The sequence below is a fragment of the Chironomus tepperi genome, unplaced genomic scaffold, assembly GCF_022539635.2.
Source record: "Chironomus tepperi strain 1889 unplaced genomic scaffold, CSIRO-AGI_Ctep_v1 contig_85, whole genome shotgun sequence".
Lineage (NCBI taxonomy): Eukaryota > Metazoa > Arthropoda > Insecta > Diptera > Chironomidae > Chironomus > Chironomus tepperi.
The window spans coordinates 1,706,099-1,729,193 of NW_027226207.1; the positions used below are offsets into that span (position 1 = coordinate 1,706,099).

The 23,095-nt window shown below is 29.0% G+C and overlaps 1 protein-coding gene across 4 annotated transcripts in view; it reads left to right on the plus strand.

Annotated features, from left to right (window-relative positions):
• Positions 1 to 1,649: 1,649 nt before the first annotated feature.
• The window catches only part of LOC139086033 (GATA-binding factor C-like), an 87,526-nt gene continuing 66,080 nt past the window's right edge, over positions 1,650 to 23,095 (plus strand). For 2 of the 4 annotated variants that reach the window (XM_070634306.1, XM_070634309.1), the window contains exons 1-2: positions 1,650 to 1,822; positions 9,192 to 9,845. In XM_070634306.1, coding sequence (XP_070490407.1) covers positions 9,641 to 9,845 — 205 coding nt within the window. In that variant the 5' untranslated portion in view covers positions 1,650 to 1,822; positions 9,192 to 9,640. Of the gene's footprint in view, positions 1,823 to 8,757; positions 8,832 to 8,881; positions 9,031 to 9,191; positions 9,846 to 23,095 lie in introns of those variants that run through there. The other 2 variants (XM_070634307.1, XM_070634308.1) reach the window with 2 other exon arrangements.

Genomic DNA, 23,095 nt, shown 5'->3' on the forward strand with positions numbered 1-23,095 from the left:
TTGATAAAAATAATTAAATTAGAGTAGCAAAACAGCACAGTAGGAGGAATCTAGATTACAAATCTCATAATCAATAATTCAAGATCCTAAATTACAGAAACAACCACCATAATTCCCCCATCCATCCTCTAATTAGAAATTAATACCACAAAATTAGTCCAAAACAGTTAGCAATATCAGTCAAGGATTAAAATCAAATATTCATCGCAATATATACTCTTTCCTACCCAAAAAACAATCATTAACTCTCTCGTAACTCCTGATAACATCTCCCACTTCCCTTCCATATTATCATCATAAATACAAAATTGTATGTCTGCATCATTACATTCATTTAGTGAAATTTATTCAAATTATTACTTCCACTTGTCAGATTTTTTTAAGAGATGTCAATCATAGTTTTTTTAAAAATTATTTCAAATACCAGATTTGGATAAATCCTTCAAAGTGTCACATTAAGCATGACTCAAATTGCATGCATCTTTTATTTGCGCAAAATCTTCTTCTTTCTTCCCCTTATTAAAGTATTTCTTTGCATGCAGACTCTCTTGTAACGCTAGCATCAGCATCAGCAGAAAAAAATGGATATACACGTATATAGAGATGTGAATGAACAATCATGTGGAAAATCACCATTTTGCAATTTCTTATCCTCACCGAAAAAAAAGCAGCAGATTTCTTTTTTTTTTTTGCGAGCAGCAAAAGTGAAGAAATTTAAAGAAAAAAAAAAGAAGTGAGGAATCAAGCAAGAAATGCATAATTAAATGAAATACATTTTTCTTGGAAATGTTGAGTCTCTCTCTCACAACATGCACTTTCATATCAGCACATAAGACATCGATGATGTGAAGAAGAATGTTGAAGAATTAAAGAGGCGATGTAAGTGCGATGCACATCCACAAATACAAAGTTATGCTGATATTTACAGACACAATCATAATGTTTTAATGTTGCTACGCATAATGTTGATTATGTTGAATGTTTTCACGTTAGGATTTTATGTTGAATGTTTTCATACGCATTGTAGCTCCGCCTACTTTTTGTTGTTGTTGTTGCACAACACGACGAAAATTATCGATCGGTTGGTTGGAATATAGTCTTAAACATGTTGTTATGCCCACACACTCTACAATAATGTGTGACTTCTCTCTTCATTGTATACATGTGTGCATGTGTATTGCCTCTATTTTTATATGAGGTTTGGAATATACGTATACGAATGAAAAAGAAGCCGAACAGCTTGAAAATGTGGCTTGTACCTGACTGAATATTATATTTTTTTTTCTTCTCCCTACACATTTCAGTTCGTTTCAGAATATTCAACTGCTCTGCTGCTGGTCGCGCGCTCTCGTCACGTCACGTAGAATAATTTTTTTCATTTTTTAAAAAAAATATATATACAGCGGACAAGGAACTGAAATAAATTTTTATATATACAAATATTGAGAAGTGAAATTTTTTGTGTTGATTTTTTTCGGTTCTTTTTTCACACAAATTAAAAAAATTTAAAAAAATTAATAAATTTTTGTGGACTGAAAAACAAAAAAAAAAAAAAAAGCAAACGGAATCCAGTTTTATATGATAAAAAGGAATAATCATATGATTTTTATAAGGATAATAATAAATTTTATACAAAGTGTGTGAGCATAGAAATTGACAGATACAGTGAATGGATTAATTAAGGATTATTGACAAGAAAAACTGTGAAAATTCAGTGAAAAACTATCAGTGAAAATTATAAAAAATTATAAATTAGTGTTCAATTGTTATCAGCAACATTACAAAAGATGTTGAATAAGAAAATATGCATGATAACTTTGAGGTATTGCTATATTATTATTCATATTATTCTCATTTCTTACACTCGACGTACCAAATAAAAGAAGCAAAATGATGAACTACTAAAGATATGAAAAATTTGTGTACATTTTGCCTTTTACTTTTCGCTCACTCACTCACTCACTCCTGCCTATCATGATCATAGATCGAGCATAGAGGAAAAATTATGATGCTTGCGGAACACATACATATTTTCTATGTTATCTATCATCGTGATAATTTATAGTTCATAATTTTATTTTTGGCAACCAAAAAAAGAAAAAAAACAGAAATGAAAATGCGAATTTGAATGTGTTATGTTGAATTATATTTTTCATGTCTATGTGCGCGCCGAGAAATTATTATTAAAGTTGTTGGTTTATGGAACAATTATTTAGACTGAGGAAATTTATTTTTAAATTGTGGAAATTTTTGTTTGATATTTTGGGAAGTTTTGATAAATGTTTGGAATTTTAAATTGTTTTTTGAATTTTTGAGTTTAAAATCTTTTTTAAACTTTTTGTGTTTTCGAAAAAATAAAAGAAATTGAAAAAAAAATACTCCCCAATTCAAGAATAGAATATTACATAGAAATTTTGAATGCAATGAGATTCGAACTCTTATACCGGTACAAATTTTAGTGTTGTACAATTTTGAAACTCTTAGAAAATTGAAATAAAATTGATTTTAAGCGCCAATATATTTGTTCAAAAATTATTTAAAATTTTAATAAGTTTTCAATTTTAAAGATCAAAATAAATTATTTAAAAAAAATTGTACAATAAAAACAATAATTTTTTATAATTTAAACTCTAGAATATTTCAAATTAAAAATGTTTAAATTTTAAAATTTATAAACATTCAATTTTAATTTTTACAAATTTTTAAAACTTGTAAGCATTTTAATTTTGAGTTTTATAAATTTTTAGGAATTTAAATTCTAATTTTTATAAGCTTTTAAACATTTTAAATTTAAAATTTCAAAATTTTTTAAATAACAAAAGTTCAACTAGAGTTTGAAATTATTTTTTTAAAACAAATTTAAAACTTTTAAAACAACAAAAAAATCAATACAAAATTTATTTTGCCGCCTAAAAAAAACCCAAACCTAAATAAATTTATATGAGGAAGCGCTGACATTTTGATGCTTAAAAATTATTTTAAAATCCTTTCGAATATATATAAAATGTTAATTTTAATTTATGTCCATTCTTAAGATTTCATGAATTCTTTCCCGTCAAAATCAGTGAGTTGTTCTTAATTCCGTTCCAGACATGGCAAATAAAATTTTTTTACGATCAAATATATTTTAATTCAGTTTTGTGAGGCACAGATTTACACAAAAAAAAAAAAAATGCCGAAAAATATTTAAAAGTGATTAAAATTTTATAAAGTTAAGTGTAGAAATAAATGAATTAAATTAGAATTTTAAAATGTTTTTCTGGCATTTTTTTATAAAAATTTAGAAATTTTAATTGTTCTATTTTTAATAAATTTAAACCTATTGTGTTCAACCTCATTACTCACCCGAAATGAGCCATTTTCCAAGTATATTGACATTGATTACCCTGCCATGCATCAATTTAGTCTCCAAACGCGATAAACAACGCACTTAAAAAAATATCAGACTTCCAAAAATATCATCACACGATGAAATGTTTCAAACGCCAATCAATTTGATTATTATCCATTATCACAAGCAATTAACGAAGAATATTTCAAAAGGTAAAAAAAAAATAATTTTTTTGCGTATCAAAAGGAAAGTGTATTTCATTGTCGAATAGCTTGTTGTTAGATAAGATTGAACAACATGCTGATAAAGTGTTTTTTTAGACTTATTTATACGTGTGATAAGAATAAAGTTAAAAATCAATCAATCAATTAGTGAGTATCATGTGGCAAAATAGTTTTTGTATTTTTTAAAAGTTAGCAGCCATGAACCTTGCTATTTACCGCTACTGCACATATGCTTTATAAATAATTTTTATGCAATAATTTTTATTTCAAGGTCCTCATAAGCACGAAGTGCACGTTCAATAATATTTTCAGCTGTATTTCATTGTAATTGATTATCGATAACCAGCTTCTAATTTTTATGAACATGAGGAAGTTTAAGAGCACAAAATATGCAAAAATTTATTGATCATGCGAGATGAAAGTGGAAGAGATGAAGAGAAAAAAAATAAAATATATAAATTCTGATAAATTTCCTTGTGCGCAAGTGTTGAGTTTTTTATAGTATTCACCTTTTGTTTGAATTTATATATATGGAATGAATATGTCAGCAAATGGCGATTCCGACGGTGTTTTGTTTGTTAAGAATGGGAATGAGTGAAGAGAATATGGGAAAGGAACAAAAAAAAATCTTTTTTTTAACGCGAACGTCGAATATAATTTATGATCATGGTGTTTAAAAACTGATATTGAATATTATGCAAATTTTTTTTTATTTTTTTATTTTCGTTTCATAATTTTCTTCATTTTTTTGTGAGAATTTTGCTTCTTCTGTTACTGACTCTCTAAGACAAGACAAGCAAATTGATAATTTATTTTAAACTTCTTTCTCGGAGGTTTTATCTTCTATGTTTTATGTTTTGTTGGTTTTAGAAATTTTCATACTTTATAGAAGCTTCATATGATAATCTTGTGGGTATCGATGTGATGAGGTTCCTGAATTTCTGAATAATGAATGCACACGCTTATTGGAAAGTTGTAAAAAAATTCACTAATTACTCTTGAATTCAATTTATTATATTTAGTAAATTCAAAATTTAACGGTTGAAATTCAAATTTTAAATGGCCGTTATTTTATCTTATAATTTAACATAGCAAATTTGCCAAATTAGAATGCAAATTAAATCAAAGAAATTTAATACAAATGATGAAAATTAAACAGTTAAATGTTCAAATCCTATGCAAATGCAAAATTGTTTTCGCTCATAGTGTCTTGTTTTTTTTTGCCAGCAAAATCAATGGTTCAATTCCTAAGACTAATGCGCAGTTTTTTTTTGTCAGCAAAACAACTAAATTAGTCACCAATCCAAACAACAAGCCAGTATCAAAACATAACCTCAAATTACCAAAACCACAAATCTACAAAAAATTTCACAAACCAACAAATCATCATCTCATTCCATCCTTAAATCCTGATGCAAAATCGTCCTCATTCCCAAAATGTTTGAGTTTCAGACAAATTGAGTTAATAACACTTCAAAATGTGTTTATTTATCTTCCTATATATACATAATAATTTCTTACTTCTTTTTTTGTAGTTCATAAACTTGAGTTCAAGAGCATTAATCGTCAATGAGTCGTCTTCTTAAAATATTATTCTTACCTTCTACCTGTCGTCTTCCAATAAATAAATAAATAAATAGGAATTTATGTTTGTTGTGGGCTGCATGGCTCCTATTTCTCTATTCTGTTGCAATTCCTTCTCTCGACAAATAGACGAAGAATTTCTCATTGTGCAGCCTTTTGTTACTCAATTAAAAATGAATTTCAACAATAATTTTTTTGGTTTTTGCTCATTTTAAAAGCACAATAGAAACTGGATCTGCTTGCTGAATTTAAACACAAAAAAAAACGAAATTCTCGCCTTCGAAAATATTTTGAAATATTTTTTTCACTTCTCTTGTTACAAGGCATAAAGTGGAGGGCCTATGAGCAACATAAATACGAAATTGTAGATAAATGATGCAAAAGAATCAATAAATCATAAGACACAACATACAATGACTCGATGGGGAGTTTACTTTTTTATGTTTTCAATTACTATTATTTCACACTAAAAAGATCAGACTGATCATTGTTAGTAAAATATATGGCAATTCAGTATTATTATTTTAGTCTTTATTTTTGGATGGAAGAAAGAAAGGCGAAGTGAGAAAACGTCTTGAGAAACTTATTGATGCTCGATAAATCAAACGCGCACTTTTTGGGTTAGATTGAAGAATCTGAAATTGCTCAATTCAGCTCTATTCAGCAGTGCTGAATTCAGCGTAACTCAGCTTTGCTGAATTCAGTACTACTCAGCTAAGCTGAATTGAATATTCAACTTATAATTTGATACCAATCCTTGTATTCAGCTTAGCTGAATTCAGCACTATTCAGCAACGCTGAATTCAGCACTATTCAGCAACGCTGAATTCAGCAAACATCTAAAATTTCAATCTCAAAGCCTCAATACAGTTCAATCAAAATCCAGAAAACCAAATCAACTTCTTAACAATGTGTTCAATCTCATTACACCACCTTCTTACAAGCTAGTCAATCCCCCAAAATGCTCATCACATCATCTCATCTCATCGACAGAAAAGAATCACGCATTTCAAAACAATTTTCAAGGGAATTAGTTGAAAGCGCGCGCGTTAGATATGAAAGAGTTATTTCAATTTTTATCATTCATTTATTTTCTATTACCGATGCCTTTTCATACCTTCTAATACGTGAAGTGCGCTCATAAACAAAACAAAAAAAAAAGCTGTTAACAATATAATGTTTATAATAATATAAATATTCAATAGGATAGATAGCGAGAGAAATTTTTCTTCTATTTTGTGTGTGCACATTTGAGTCAGCAGCAAGCTGTGAATTTCAATAATTCCTCATTCGCCTATTATTAAAGACTGAGACGCGCGAGAAAAGAAGAATGAAGTAAAAAAATCGTAGCTTAATGAATAATGTTCAATTATTGTTAGAAGGAAAGGCTCATTACGTCAACACACTCGGTGCTATGCTCAATATAAATAGTTAAAGTAAAAGTCATAAATCTTTTTTGCCAACAAAAGTGATACGCAAAGGAAAATAATTTTTTTCAATTAACATTTGAAATTTCTTTGAGAAATTAAAATTAATGCGAGAAAATTTTCTTTGATTGAATTTTGTTTTTTTATTGAATAAAATTTGATATTGAATCTGTTGGACGTCGTGTGAATATTTTTCAGTCGATGTTCAATAGAATTAATTTATTACGAAATAGGTCAGAGAATTTACAATGTTGTTTAACATGATTTTTGTATAATTCATGCAAGCTTACTGAGTTCAGTGCAATTTAGCAATATTCAGTAAAGCTGGATTCAGCGCAACTCAGCAATGCTGAATTCAGCTCAATTCAGTGATGCTGAACTCCCAATTCAGCATCGCTGAGTTTACAATTATTCAGCAATACTGTATTCACCTCTATTCAGCAGCGCTGAATTCAGCACTATTCAGCAATGCTGAATTCATCACTATTCAGCAACGCTGAATTCAGCACTATTATTAAGCAAAGCTAAGTCCAAAGATTCTCAAGAATAAAATCTCAACCTAATTTTAATCTTTCATCATCAAATCCACTTGCTATTTCACACAACTCAATAACAGCCATTGACCAAACCCCATAAAAATCCCCTCAAGCTTTCCACTAAACAAAGCAAAAATCTAAAAAAAATTTATTAATGCTACAAGAATAACATTAAAAGAACCTTGTTGGGCTTTTAGGCATGCTTCATTGATGCATGAGATAAATACTTCTTCAATATTCTGTAACGTCATTGACTGTGTTTAAGTATGCAAAATAGCGTGTGAAATAAGAAAAAAATATTATTATTTGAAAGCAAATTTTTTTCACACTTAAAGAGAGTTTTTAAAAATAGATTCAGCATCAATCGTGAGCTCTGGGTGATTGAAATGGATGAATAATGTTTTGTAACGGTATTTTTAAATTTGAATTTTTTTAAGGTGAAAGGAGATTAGTTTGAGATTTGAATGGATTGCTGAGCATTAGGGTAGTAATATTGTAGATGCAGATCAACATTAAAGCTCAATAAACTAATTATAAGTTGAAAAGTCCGTTAAAATTCAAAAAGTACAGAATAAAGTTGGCTACAAAAGGCAATAAAATTTCAAAAAATATTTGGCCGTTAAAAATTAAAATTCAAAAACACATTCAAATGACATTTTAAACTACTGTAAAGTAAATGATAGCTCGTTTAAGACACAACAAATTGTTTCGAATGCCCAAAAAAGTAAGAAGTCCGAAATCTCACTCTTTAAGCATATTGATAAATAATGGTTTTTATCGCACTTCTTTTTTTGGGATGGATGAAGAAATAAGAGGAACAAAAATATTCAATCACGCTGTCTATCATCAACAACTTTTTTTTTTTGAATGAGCTGTAATAATTCATCGTTGTGCGGTCTTTTCTGTCGTACATTTCTTTATCTTCTTGTGCCTTGTTACATTCCAATACATTCCGATAAATGTGTGTAGTGTTTGAAACCAATTTAAGTCATTTGAAGACTTAAAAAAATATATAAGCGAGAGAAGATTTATTATCTTTGAGTTTGAAAAGGCATCATTGGAAATCAATCAATCTCGGGTCTTAGTTATGCATTATACTGTGCAAAACTTTATTTCTTCTCGTTTACTGATGTTACGTCTTTTTAGACACATAACATTTGTGGATCTAAAGCAGCAATTAAATGTGTCAAAAAAATTCATCATTCATATTCTTTATGATCAGTTAATTGAATTAAATTGAGTCAATAGTTCTACTGTTTATGATCATCATGTGCCTTGCCTCGCTGATAATGATGATGAAAGAAAATTGGTTTAATTTTATGATTATTTAAACATGAAAATCACAGATAACATAAGTGAATGTCTCTAAATTATAATATAATATCTAGTATATCGTTACCCCCCTATTTTTCCACTGTATATACATTTTAAGGCATTTTAAACTGTCACCTATAAAAAAATCTAGAAATAACACCAAATAATCAAACAATCAAGTATCTGATAAGATAAAAATACACAATTTCCCATCTAAAAAAAATTTTTAACTGTTTCATTTTCGATAATTAATAAGGAAAAAAAAATTATTATTACTTGTATTGCTGATTATACAACGTCGATAACGTGAAAAATAACTTTTTTTGTCGTTGATAAGACTGAATTTTTTTTTATTTGAAAGATTTATACTGTCTGATGATCAGTTAGCAAATAGTCATCAGATCGAGCACGCTCGGTTGGTAATCTTGACAGAAATATTAATTCCTATTTTGTTCGTGTACTAATGAGTGATTGGGAGGATTAATTGAGGTTTTTTGGGATTCTGATTTATTTTTTGGAGGCAAATACTGTTTTGGTGGAGTTGCTTAAGTTTTGAACTATGAAAATCAAGAAATATTGAATTTAAATATGTGATTTCGCAAATTTTAATCACAGTAAGAATTGGAATTATCATGATTTTTCCTAACATAAAAAGGTTCAAATCCTAAATAAATCACAATCATTTTTTCGAACTAGTCTTTTAGTATCCAACATTTTAGCTTCTTTTTTGAAAATCTTTTCAACATTTAATTTAATTTTTTTTTTTTCATTCCAGAATTGCCAACAAAATTTTTCATCATTAATTTTGATTTCCCAACAAAACGCACAACAAACGAGGAAAATAATATTTTGTGAATTGATAAAATAGAGAAGCACAACAATAGACATATCGCAAATTAATTTTAATAATACACAGACATAAAAGAGAGCAAGAAATTAATTTAGTGACCACAAAAAAAAAGTGTTACGATTTTAATGAACTTGAAAAATAAAAAAAAAGTATAAAATATTAATAAAACCGTGGAAAAGAGGATAAGTGCGCGAGTTAAGAAACAATATAAATTTATATATATATTTTCATTATGAAAGTTTTCTTTGTGTATACGCGTATATCATCATAGGAATTATAAAATTTGTATCACAAGCATATAAACATAGACATTTAATTCAAATTAAGACAAAAAAAAATAGTTATTTAGTGAGAATAAAAAAAAGTCATTAAAAATGGATATGACATCAACAGCCGAGGCGAGTCGCTGGTACGGCAATCAGAGATTACCAGGCTCACCAAACACAGCATTAGCACATCAGAATGCGGGCGCATCAGGAGGTAGCGTCGATGCATCAGAAATGAGTGCTTATTATGCATTAGAAAACAGCAATGCACATCGGAGATATTATTCTGCAGCTGCCGGCTACAGTCCACACAGTAAGTTAAAGTCTTGATTTCATTACATTATAATATTCATAATCTATGCTTACAGGGTGTATAATTTTGATTAGAAACAAATTGAGAATATTGGCACAGGCCACAATTCTCTCGTACCTCTTTTCGAATATAATTATTATCTTTAAGAATTTCAAATTTAAGTAAAAGCATTGCCTACACGCCTCAATCCATTAACAAAATAATAGTAATAATACGGCCAACTTTTTTTTTATTCATTCTCTTTCCCTTCCTTCATCCCAGCGGATTTCTTCTCTCTATATATAAATAGCAATAAATTTCTATTAGTGGGAATAAATTGTATCTTAATTCTAGTTCCACATACCTTTATACTATTCAATTCCTTTAATGCCCTTAACAAAAAAATTGTAGAGGACAACCGTAACAGAATGCTTCATGTTCTAGTAACAAAATTGCAAACTCATTGTAAATAAAATGCATGTTGAATGAATGAGACGGGATGAGAGAAGGAAATGAGATGGAAGGGAATATTGGAGATTTTTGGAAGGAAAAAAATTGAGGAATTTAACTTGAAAATAGCAAAAAAAAAAAAACTTTTATTAAAAAGCGAAACTCACACAAAATTTGTCCAAATTAAATTGAGACTCGAACTTCAGATTTATAACAAAATTCTTAACTTTTTAATTTCAGTAATATATGAATAATAACAAGAAACATTATTGTTTTTAGAATTGAATCTAGTTATTCCTTAAGGTTCCTTAAAAATTCTATATGCTGCAAAAAACATAAATATTTAAAAAAATATCAAAAAATCTATCCATCTCTAATGACGCTAAAGATTAACATGAATAAATTGTAGAATATTTTTATATTTCTCCTTCATTTCCACACACTCGATTAAGGCTTCAATGGTTAAAGAATCTAAAAAAAATAATAAAATATGCATAATATCCATCAAAATGAGAGTGTGAGAGAATAGAAAAGTTTTCTATGAGCGCACTATTAATGACATTTTAATGATTTGTGTGTGTCTCTAATTTTCTTTTATTCTCAAAAGTCCACCAATGAATGAAAATGAAAACCACAAAATTAGAAATGAAGTTCTCCGTCCATATGACAATAAATTGACTTTTTTTTTAATGGAGGACCAAAACACAAAACAGAAAAATTTCAATATTATTTTCACATTAAATTATTAAGTACAATACATAAAGTAATTATTATGATATTACTATTATTTCATGCGAATCTAGATTAACATCAGAATGAGACCTAAAAAAAATGTACGCACTCTCATTCACAATTTTTTGGAAATGATATTAATACGATTGTAGACTTTCGTAAGTCCATCATGTGATTATCTGTGGCACCAAACGTATGGATTGCTTATCGATATTTTCACTGATTAAGGAACATTTATTTATTATAAATTGATTTATGGTACCTGTTTCACTCAATTACACCTCAAGTTGCTTAAAAAAAGTTGTTAATTTTTATTGCACCTATGTGCCGATATAAATTTTTTATTTTAAAGAAATCGTTATCGCTCAACATTGGGTTTGATAAAGTTGTACATGATACATCTATTATAGGCAATATTCGTAGTTATTGTTATTTTATTTCGACGCTATCTCGGTTGCCAGCTCAGCAATAAAATGATATACGTTTATGTTGCGTAATTATTGCGTTTGGATGAGCTGGAGAAGCTTGATTTTTAAGGGGGCAATTTAGTTGATTTGGGAGTTTTTGAGGTTAGAGTTTGTTTTGAGTTGTATATAATGTGTGGACATTTATGTAGGTTAATTTGCAGCTCACTTAAATTAAATTCGTAAAAATAAATCAAGAAATCAAATTAAATCTCTAAATAAGAGTGTAAGTTCGAATCTCAATTTTTATTAACTAAATAATTTTGTTTGAAGATAGTTAACAAATTTTATTTTTTTTTCCCTTTTTTGGATATTTTAACTTCCAACCTTGTAAATAAACTTAACTAAATAATTTTTAACATTTTTTTAAATAAAAATTTCAAGTTTCTCAATTTAAATCAAGTTTAAACAAAGCCAATAAAACAATTTTTGTGATCAAATCATCAGCAACATCAAGAAGAAATTAAGATGCTTCTTTTCAATTCCTTTTATGTTATATTATTTATTTTTATACCTAAATGAAGAAATTTATCTAAAAAAGAGATTAATTTATGCAACAGCAGAGATAAAAGGCATACAAAACGAAGAACTTCATTCAAAACACATAAAATGATCTTCTTTTGAATTACTTTTATATCAGAAAAGTTCATAAAAATTAATACTAAACTCTCCTCACTCGCTCGCTCCTATTTCCAACCAAAAAAAGAATAACATACATAAATGTGTATAAAGTGATAAAACATTTTTACGATCCATCATTTAATTATAGTAAAACAACCAAACAAGATTGAATGAAATTAAATGGGCAAGTATAGGAGAAATAGTTAGAGATATATGATTTGTTTATCTCAAAACAATAAAATTGAGGCTCTAAATGTGATATAAATAAGAGATCACAATTCATCTATCTATCGTGAGATGGACCATAAAATTATATATCTTTTGATGGATTTTTTTTTCTTCGTCAAGAAAGTGAAGTCGACTAAGGATTTGAATGGAATCGATGGGTAAAGTCGAGTTGTTACTGGGTTTTGGTGTCTTTGTAGATTTATGAAAAAAAAATTGAATTTTGAAATTTTTTCCAAAAAATTAAGGTCGGAATTTTCTAGGAGTCAAAACTTAAACAAGAATCTGAGATTCGAACTTACAATTCATCAAACATTTTTAGTAATTTCCATTTCATGACTTTGAATAATTGTCACAAAAATTAATTCAAATAACCACTCGAAAAAAGATGTCAATCCAACTTCTCAAGAACTTCTCCTTACTTAAAAAAAGAAAGAATAGTTTTAAGAAAGATTAAGCACTTGACCTCTTATCGCAAGAAGAAAAGAAGTAAATCGGATTTTGATCCCTTAAAAAATTTAGAACAATGCTTCCATCCTCTTGAAGACGAATAGAAATAAAGTAAGTAAAAATCTCTTACTCTTTATCCTTTGTGTTCGCTTGGCGCACAGACAATTTGGAGAAGAAAAGGATTAGGGGCGGGCGATTGACGATAATCCACAAAAACACCACTTGAAAAAATTTTCTTTTATTTGCATTTTACCTACGCAAACTTTAAACTTGTGTCCTTCATACATGGCATGCACATGAAAAAAATTATGAGCCTGGTGCTCTTTTGGGTTTTTATGATAGTCATTAGTCATAAAAGTGATGAACTGTCTCAAAAAAAATTTTCATTCTTTTGTCTTTTTTGCGTCTCTCTCATTCTCCGACCATAATTCGCTCTGTCTGCCTCTATTAATGAGTCAAATGCCTAGCACTTAAATGCCTTATATGTACATATACATATTCATTGTGTATATAAGGAACAATTACTCAATATATATAATTTTTATGACAACTAGAGTGAGTTGAGTAGAAGCTGCAATTGCAATAAATTAAATTTGTGTGTCTCGTTATGCCATTAAATAAGTCATGTCTGTAAGATTCTGTATTTTATTCTTCTCGAGAAATGCTTACGACTACAATTGAAAATGGCTAATTATACGGTAAAAAGAATTTTCAATAATGCACAAATCAGGACACAGAAAATGAAACAACAATTGGTTGAGCATATTGGACATTGAAGAATTGAACATGCTGAGCTTAATTCAACTATAAAATGTTGATTACATGCATAATGATTTTTTTTCTCTGCTTTCAAAACATTAATTCTGCTTTTTTTTTGTGTTGCCCTTTTGTTATGCTGTGTTGCTTCTTTTAATGAAATTTACATACATACAAAAGGAGTGAGTGAGAGAGAAATGTATACACATAATGGATATATATATATACAAATGGAAAAGACAGATCTCTTTTGCCCGTTTTACAAAAAAAAAAGAACGTAAAAAAATATAAAATGGTAGATATTACCTTTTGTTATAACTGCTCGCTGGCTGCTTTTTATTTTCATTATTTTGCATAGGGGCCGTTCACTTATTACGTTACGCAAAAAAACGAATTTCTAGACCCCCTTTCCCCCCTCGTTACAAAATGTCGTTACAAAAAAAATTTTTTGGTTGAGGCTGTTACAAAATCCTAGACCCCCCCCTCCCCCCTAAAAAGCGAACGTAATAAGTGAACGGCCCCATATATATTTACTACAATTATCCTCCCATACATGGAGAAAAATGGAAAGAATAGGAGAATTATAACAAAATTGTGAATGCAAATTTAATTTATTTTTTTTTGGAAGAAATTTTTTTCAATTTTATTGTTATGTAGCTTCAAAGTGGAATTGGATTGATGGTTTTGAGCTGCATCTGGATGGTTGTTGCTTTAATAATACAATTAAAATTTAAATTTACTAAAATCCGTTATTTTTTGAATTTTACATAAAAATTAGATGCGAAAATGATGCGAAATTCTAAAAAATTTCAGAGCTGAAAAATCAAATTTTAAAAGACCGTTACAAAATAAATTTAAAAAAATTCACTTTAAAATTTAAAAAACCGTTAAAAAAATATGTAAATTTAAATTCCATCACAAAAAACTTTCCATTAATAATACAAATTAAGCTGCAATTAAATAGAATTTAAAATCATGTGTAAAACTATGCATAATAGAAAATTAATTTCTAAACTCACTGATAAGCAACACGAGCTGAATGTTACAAGTTCTCCTCCTGTTTCAACACAAAAAGCATGCAACAAATCCAACATACAAGTCATTCCAATTGAAATAAATAAAAAAAGGAGAACTTTATCCAAACATGATGTGTTGATAATGAAACAGAGCTATTCAGCCATAGAGAAGTTAGTTAGTCGACAGCACCATACATACATGCGATGCGAAATGTAATGCGTGTTACTGCAATTGTGAAACAAAACGATCAGCAATTATTTCTCATTATTTTATGTTTTGAAAACTAATATAAAAAACTACACTTTATGTGATAGCTCATACAATATTCAGGAACAGAAAAAATAAGTTCTCTACATCGGAACCTACAGGTTGTTCAATTTTTTTTCCATGTTTTTTTAATGGTCGAAAAAAAAATTATTGTATATCATTGGAATCCATTTACACACCAACGAGCACAATCAGTAACACGACAAATAAAAAAATTACAATCAACTCGACCTTAAGTCAGCGACTACTGCGCATTTTTGTTGCTATACAACGGTTTTTTGAAATTCAAATTTCAACGATAGAATATTTTTTGAATAATTAAAGTTCAAAATTTGAACTCTAAAACCACGTGTTTTTTGCTTATTTAGTCAAAAATTATTAATTATCGTGTTTAAAGATAGTTTAATGATTAGTGATCAATCAATATTGAAATAACTCGATGGCACTGACTTAATTCTGCAAACTAGAATGCTCTACGATGCCTAGCTGTCGAGATATTGCGCCTTATTCTACTAACCAGCCAAACAAAGTGTCTCATTGTCGCCCATTTTCCAAAAATGCGTTAGAAATAAATCGAAATAGAACTATCTGTATGTCTCACATGTTATGACATGACTCTTTCTCTCTGTCCAACTTTCGTTCATGCGAAGCACACCAAAAAAAGGCTGATTAATAATTCATTCTCATAAATAAATTAAAGACCAAGAGACATCAATTTTTATTCCTTCTTCTTTCCACTCCACGTACACACTATTGACTGTGTGTCACTGCTTACTGGGGTGTCACTATTCGTTCAGGCTACATAATTTGTTTAATTGAATATAATATTCAATAATAATCGAATGGAATAGAAAAAGGAAGTGATTGGATTTTTTTAATCGACAGAAAAAAATATAAAATTATTACATTAAAGAAGATGGACTTGTGGGAATGTGAGGTGAATTAGAATCAATCTTTTGGCGCATAGCGTGATGAATTATTTAGTGAATTTTGTTGATGTATGGATACCATTTCTGATGATTTCAAATTTTCGAATTCTTATTTATTTTTAATATGCTGACAAATTATTTTTTTGTTGCTAGTTGATTAAATATGGATTGAAATATGTTGTTGAAAATGGGTATCGTGTGGGGCTAAGGAAGTTTGAGGAATGTTTGATGGATTTGAATCTTTTTTTGAAGTTTTTGCTTCAAAATCACAGTTTTTCATCTAAATGCAGATTTTGCATCAATTTTGAATCGTTAATTATGATTCTGCTTCAATTTTTGCATCTTTTATTCAGATTTTGCTTCATTCAGCGCATTTAATGCAGATTTTGCATCAATTTTGAATCTTTAAATCAGTTTTTGCTTCAATTTTTGCATCTATCATTAAGATTTTGCTTCAAATTTGCATCTTTAGCTCAATTTTGGCTTCAATTTTTCATCTCAGAATAAAAATTAAAAATCAAAGATCCAAAATTAGTCAAAATTTTCCACAACTAAGTCTATTTGTTACGTCTTATCTTGGAAATTTGACACCGCAAAGCTACTACCAATGGAAAAGCAAACAAGCGAAATCAATTAAAAATCTTATCCATAAAATATAAATTAATTTTTAAAAACCTATTCAATTAATTCTCATTTTTTTGAGCAAATTACAATCAAAAAGTTGTAAAATTTCACTCATGAATTAAAAATTTCATTATTAGGATGAGAAGTTAAATTATTCATCTTTAAAAATGTAAGATTTAATTATGAATTCCAATCAATGTTGAATAAATTAAAGAAAATATTTGTTAGACGCGAATTAAACACGGAAGTCGTTGCTACAACTTAAAATTAAATGCACAAAACTATAAATAAACTTTTTTTTGCACACAAAACTCATCTTTTAATGAAGATACTTTTTTTCTCACACTCACTACGCCGCTCATTTCCCAAACTTCACCGCAAGGTCTCCATTTCTTGAAACTAATAAAGAAACACAAAAATTAGTCATATTATTTACATAAAAATTACATTTTTCTTTGTGGCTGTTATGAATTCAGTCAGTGAGATTTCTTTTATGTTACTCGACATTTTGACAACAATTTAGTGCGAAATATGAAGGAATTTATATAGTTTGACTTGGTGTATGGGAATAGGAGTATGAGACATGACTCATACAAATGATGATGGTTCTGTTGAATTTTTCTGGCGCTTGACTTTGTTTAATGGACCTATTAAATTGAGAGATTCTTGCTTTTTTTGGGTCTTTAATGTTTTTTTTTTTTAAGATTTTAAGCTTTTTGTTATTTTTATAGACGATTTTGCAAAATTGAGAATAACATAAATTTGCTAATATTGTATCAAATCGATGACAGTTGAGGTTCGAATCCTTTAATATGTGAACCAAGGCGTTGACACTCTTCATCCGCTTTCATCCGGCCCATACAAATCATTCATCCGCTTTCATCTTCTTTCATCCGGCTCATATAAACTTTTCATCCGCTTTCATCCGGCCCATATAAGTATTTCATCCGCTTTCATCCGGCCCATATAAATCTTTCATCCTTTTTCATCCGCTTTCATCCGGCCCATATAAATCTTTCATCCGCTTTCATCCGACTCATACAAATCTTTCATCCGGATGAAATTTTTGTATGGAAAAAGAAAAAAACAATTCATCCGGATGAATTGATTCATGAATTCAAAATAAATTATTATTTTAATTTATTTAGAATGATAATTTTTTAGAAAGCAGTTTCTGTGATTTTTAAACATTATATAAATACAGGAAAGAATTATTCGAGTTTAAAATTAAGATTGATTAAAATTTAGTAATATTTTATTACATTTCGACACATTTTTCTATTTTTTCACGTATATTAATCGTTTTTAATAACTAATATGGATTTTATGATGCAATATTCATCGCTAAAATGTTGAAAATAGCTCTCATGTTTCTTATACAAGGATAAAAATCCTCGAGAAGTCTAATTTTGCTTAAAATTTTTTGCATTAGAGTGAAAATTCCTCAGAAAAGCCCTGCATGGCCTCGGTTCTAGTATATTAGTATAAAAAACTTCCAAACAAGTCAAATTTTGCAAAAATTTCCTTGTATTATGGTGGAATACTCTCGGAAAAGAAAAAAATTCGCCTCAGTTTTGCTCTATTAGAGTAAAGTTTCTTCGTAAAAGCCATATTTTTCCTGAATTTTCCTCTATTAGGGTAAAAATCCCTCGAAAATGCCAATTTTGCTTTAGTTTTCCTATATTAAGATGAAAAATCCTCATATAAGCCCAACAATGGCTTCGAATCTCCTATATTAGGGTGAAAAATCCCTTAAAAAAGCCAAGTTTTGCCTCAATTTTCATTTATTAGACTGAAAAATTCTCGATTTTCCTAAATTAGAATGGGAAATCCTTGAAAAACCCAAATTTCGACTGAATTTTCCTATATTAGGGTGAAAAACCCTCGGAAAAGCCATATTTGTCCTCGATTTTCATTTATCATGGTGAAAAATCTTTGGAAAAGCCAATTTCGACTACATTTTTACATATTAGTTTGAAAGACTCATCGGATAAGTCGAATTTAGTATCAGTTCTCTTATGTTAGGGTGAAAAAGTTTGAGAAAAATCGAATTTTTGGCCGAAAAAGGATGAAAAATCATGAAAATTGTTATTTTTTATCTTAATTTTTCTCATATTTGAATTTTTCATTCAAAAATGCAATTATTCAAACTAATTTTCTCATATCAATATGTTAAAATGACTTAAAATGTAATTTTTGTATTAAAAATATTCAATTAAAAATTTATTTAAAATCATTCATCTTCTTTCATCCGGCTCATACAAATCATTCATCCGCATTCATCCGACTCATACAAATCTTTCATCCGCTTTCATCCGGCCCATATAAACCTTTCATCCGCTTTCATCCGGCCCATACAAATCTTTCATCCGCTTTCATCCGACTCATACAAATCTTTCATCCGGATGAAATTTTTGTATGGAGATGAAGAATCCTTTCATCCGGATGAAACGTGTGTCAATGCCTTGATGTGAACCAAACTTTGCTTTAATATTTTTGAAAAACGGTTTTTTTTGTTTTTTTTTTTTGCCCCTAGATTTAACTAATTAATTCAAAACTAAAGCTATATTTATTGAATCTTAAATTCCCGGCGAAATCTAATTCCTCAGAACTTCAGACGACGAGATCGTAAATGTCAATATTTAAGGCCTTATCTACTAATTTACCGAAATTTATAGAAAATATTAAGTGAATTATTGCTTCAATTTTACAACCATAAAGTCTCCCTAAAAAACTCATTAAAATTAAAATCAAATCACAGACAAAAAAAAGGAGAGAAAAGAAAAGATCGCGAGACATCGCAGAACTTCTTTCATGCATCTTCCAACTTGCTTGATATATGAAACACAATTTCAATAGACATTATCAAAGACTGTATCAAATTTCATGTGAAAATAAAAATTATTTAAATTTTATATATATTTTTTTTTGTGTATCTCGTTCTGCTGCTTACGATTTATTTCGTCGTTCCTTCTTTATTTTTGTTGTTCATAAAAATATTTATTGTATGACAAAATTTATTAAATTTATCAACAAAGACACAAGAGTAAGCACTTATTGTCATTCTTTATATTTTCTATTTTTTTTCCTACTTTTATTTATGAACAATACAATTTAATAATAGAAAATTGAAAGAATTTTATATTTCAAGTATTTCAACTCAAGTGTCAATTTAATGAAAAGATGATTCAAAATAGAACACACCTACTAGTTTCAAATACCTGAAGTTTGTATGGAAATGGTCATTTGTCATTGATGGAAGCGCATTTGTGCTGCACAGAAGCAATAAAAGCCAAGATTTGAAAATCGAAAGCTTTTCAAAAATAACGGTCAAAAATTATTTGAAAAATTACAAATTTGACATTTTGAAAAATAACCGTCATAAAATTTTCAAAAATTAGTTCAATTAGAGACAGACCGACAAAATTCATAATTTTCCCATTTCGATAAACTCATTAGAACCAACAATAGTCAATGCAGTTCTCAACTATTATATTATAGCAAAAAAACCCTTTTTCATGATTTGTAAAGGCATACACAAACACATTAAGCTAATTAATGAACACATCTACGTTCACAAAAAATCACTCCATTTAATGGATCTGCCACCTGGCAATAAAAATAAAAATACTCGAAAAAAAATATATAAAATCATTCGATTGTTATAATAAAGAATGAGATTGAAATTGGAATCAAGAAGAGAAAATGAAAAGTGCTATGGAAATGCTCGTTTCGCTGGTTTATTGTTTCCTTCAAGAGAACTTTTAGCTGATGGTAATGGTAACAATAAAATAACAACAACAAAATCTCTTTCTTTTTTTGTGGACGCATAATGGGAGCTATTTTGAATAAATTGAAATGAGAAAGTGGGATTGAGTGATGAAATCAGAGTAGAATTGTGGATAGCTTCTTGAATTTTAAAGATTCTTAAGCTTGTTTTGTCATTCTTCAATATTTGGATTTTTTAAATTTTTTGTTGAAAATTATCAAAGTTTGAAGTTCGAATCCCAATTTTACATGATGTAAGGATTATGAAATGTATTGAGGATAAGGTTCAAATCCTACAAATTAGATCAAGAACTTCTAACCCAGCAATGAACAAGAACATGACTACTTAACCATATTGGCCCAGTAGCACACAAAAACAGGCCTCCATAGAGCTTGAATAGAGAAATAAATTGAAAAATATTACAGTTATATATTGCATGAAGAATCAAGATTATTCAAATGCATGTTTAATTGACGTGTAATAACAATAACTGTCATAATCTCTAATCAACATCTAAAATTCGAGAAATTATTCATGTGGAAGAAGTTTCAGTTGTCCCTCAAAAAATATTCATGAATGTAAATGTACAAATTGTTGGGTCGGTACATGTAAATACATGAAAAACACTTAAGTATTGTGAATATCATTTGTCTATGGATTGTGCATGAGAGGCTACACAGAAAAAGAGTAAAGAGAAGGAGAAATGTAAAAAAATGGAAATGAATGTAGGAGAACATCAAGTGAATAATATTTTATGACATTTTAATAACTTAATAAGTAAGATAATTAAAATAAATGTATCTCTAAAGTAATATCTAATATCTATGGCAGCAACTCCACTAATCAATATACATTCAATTGAGGTATCAATTATTAACATTAAGAGAGTAATTTGCTGTCGTTTTTTATTAATAAACATTTTGTTTTTTTCATTTCATTTGATATATTGCAATTGTAGCTTTATACTGTAGCTTTATTATAGTCTTTAATCAATTCTATGTGTGATTACTCATATTATATTGACTCGTATAAATGAAATTTCTCAACAAATTCGCTGTGTTGTGATAGACTAGAAATTTTTGCTGATTGAATGATTAATAGATGAAATTGCTGTAATTTATACATTCACTCATTTCTGGCTTTACTGCTCGATTTGTGGATATGGATATTCAGCACTTGATTTGCTGAATTGTTTCAATCCAGTTAAATTTTCTAAATTCAGCCAATTCAAATAACTTTGCTGAATTGAGTGATTTCAGCTTACTTTGATAAATTCAGCCAATTCAGTTTATTTTGCCAAATTCAGTCAACTCAGCTAACTTCGCTGAATTCAGTCAACTCAGCTTACTTCGCTGAATTCAGACAACTTAGCTTCATTAAGTGAATTCAGCTCAAAAAACAGAATTTCCCACAAAATCATCACAAGAGATCCTCACATCATCTCATCCACACCACATCGTCTTCCTCAATATTTAATAATTCATTGACTTCTTTCTGGGAAACAAAACAATATCCAAAACGGCAAGCCTTATAATTTTATTTTCTAATTAATAATTTCCCATTCTACATGACGATCATACCATACGATCATGAATGAGTATCACACACAGAACCAAAAAAAAAGAACATTTTTGTTGTGTAATATGATGAGAGGCGCACAACATCATAAAGCATCAATTTTGATTGCAAACAAAAAGCACAGCGCATATCTTTGTGAAATATTTTCATTCTTTTTGCATGTTTTCATATGACGGAATCTGAGCGCCAAAGGAAAGTTATTTGATTCACTTAATTAAGCAAGACATTTGAGACTTTTTATTATTATTTGTTGTTTGGCTCGTTGTTCCTCATCTTGTACTATAAGAAATCATACTTCTTCTTTTGCATAGCAGACTTCACTAAAATAATTTAATTGAAATAAAAGACTTGCTACGGAGACATATCATGCAGATTAAAAGCATATAAGAAGAAGCATAAATGCATTTGATAATAATGAAAAAAAGAAGAGAAATAAGAGAAAAAGACAGAGTTTGTTTTGTTAAAACAATGTTTCTTGTGTGTATGCACACTTTTAACCCAATTTCCAAGAAATTTCATCATCATAATATGAAAATTGAACTCGGCCAGTGAAAGAATGAGCAAAAATATATAAGATTAAAAACGAAAATGCAATGAGGATGAAGCAAGAATATAAAAAAGACGATTTAGAGACACTTGCGATGTGGAAATGCTTGGAATGTTTTCCATTTTGTCCCAATTTGTGATAAGAACTGTGCTGAATTCAGCTCAGCTAAATAATGCTGAACTCAGCTTAGCTGAATAGTACTTAATTCAGCTTTGCTGAATAGTAATGAATTGAACTCAGTTGAACATTGTAGCATAGCATATAACAGTACTGAATTCAGCTCAGCTAACATGAAAGCACTGAATTCAGCTAATCTGAACATTCTCTAATTCAGCTTAGCTGAAAAATCCAGAATTCAGCCTAGCTGAACTTTCTCTAATTCAGCTTAGCTGAGTATTGATAAGTTCAGTTCAGCTGAATAGCGCTGAATTCAGCTCTGCTGAACAATGCTGAATTCAGCTCAGCTGAGTTGCCATAAAATGCGTCCCCATCCCCAAAGAACCCCTGTGACAAAACCCAAAAACTTGTTTCTTTTTTGCTTCTCTTTCTCTTGTTGATATGTATTTAAATTGACGATATACATACGATGCTAAGATGCAGCATAGAAGGAAGAAAAAGGAAGAGGAACTTGTGTGTGTACCGAGAAATAAGAATGAAAAAAAAAAAATATTCACTCAGATCAGTTGCATCAATTTCCAAGAATAATCGCATCGCCCGCATGCAGTTTTTATGCTGTTTCTCTTCCTCTCCTTATTCCACTTATCAATGCATTACACACTGCATGTGAAGTATCTCTCTTGCTCTTCGTTTTATGTATTAAATCTAATAAACATTACAAAATT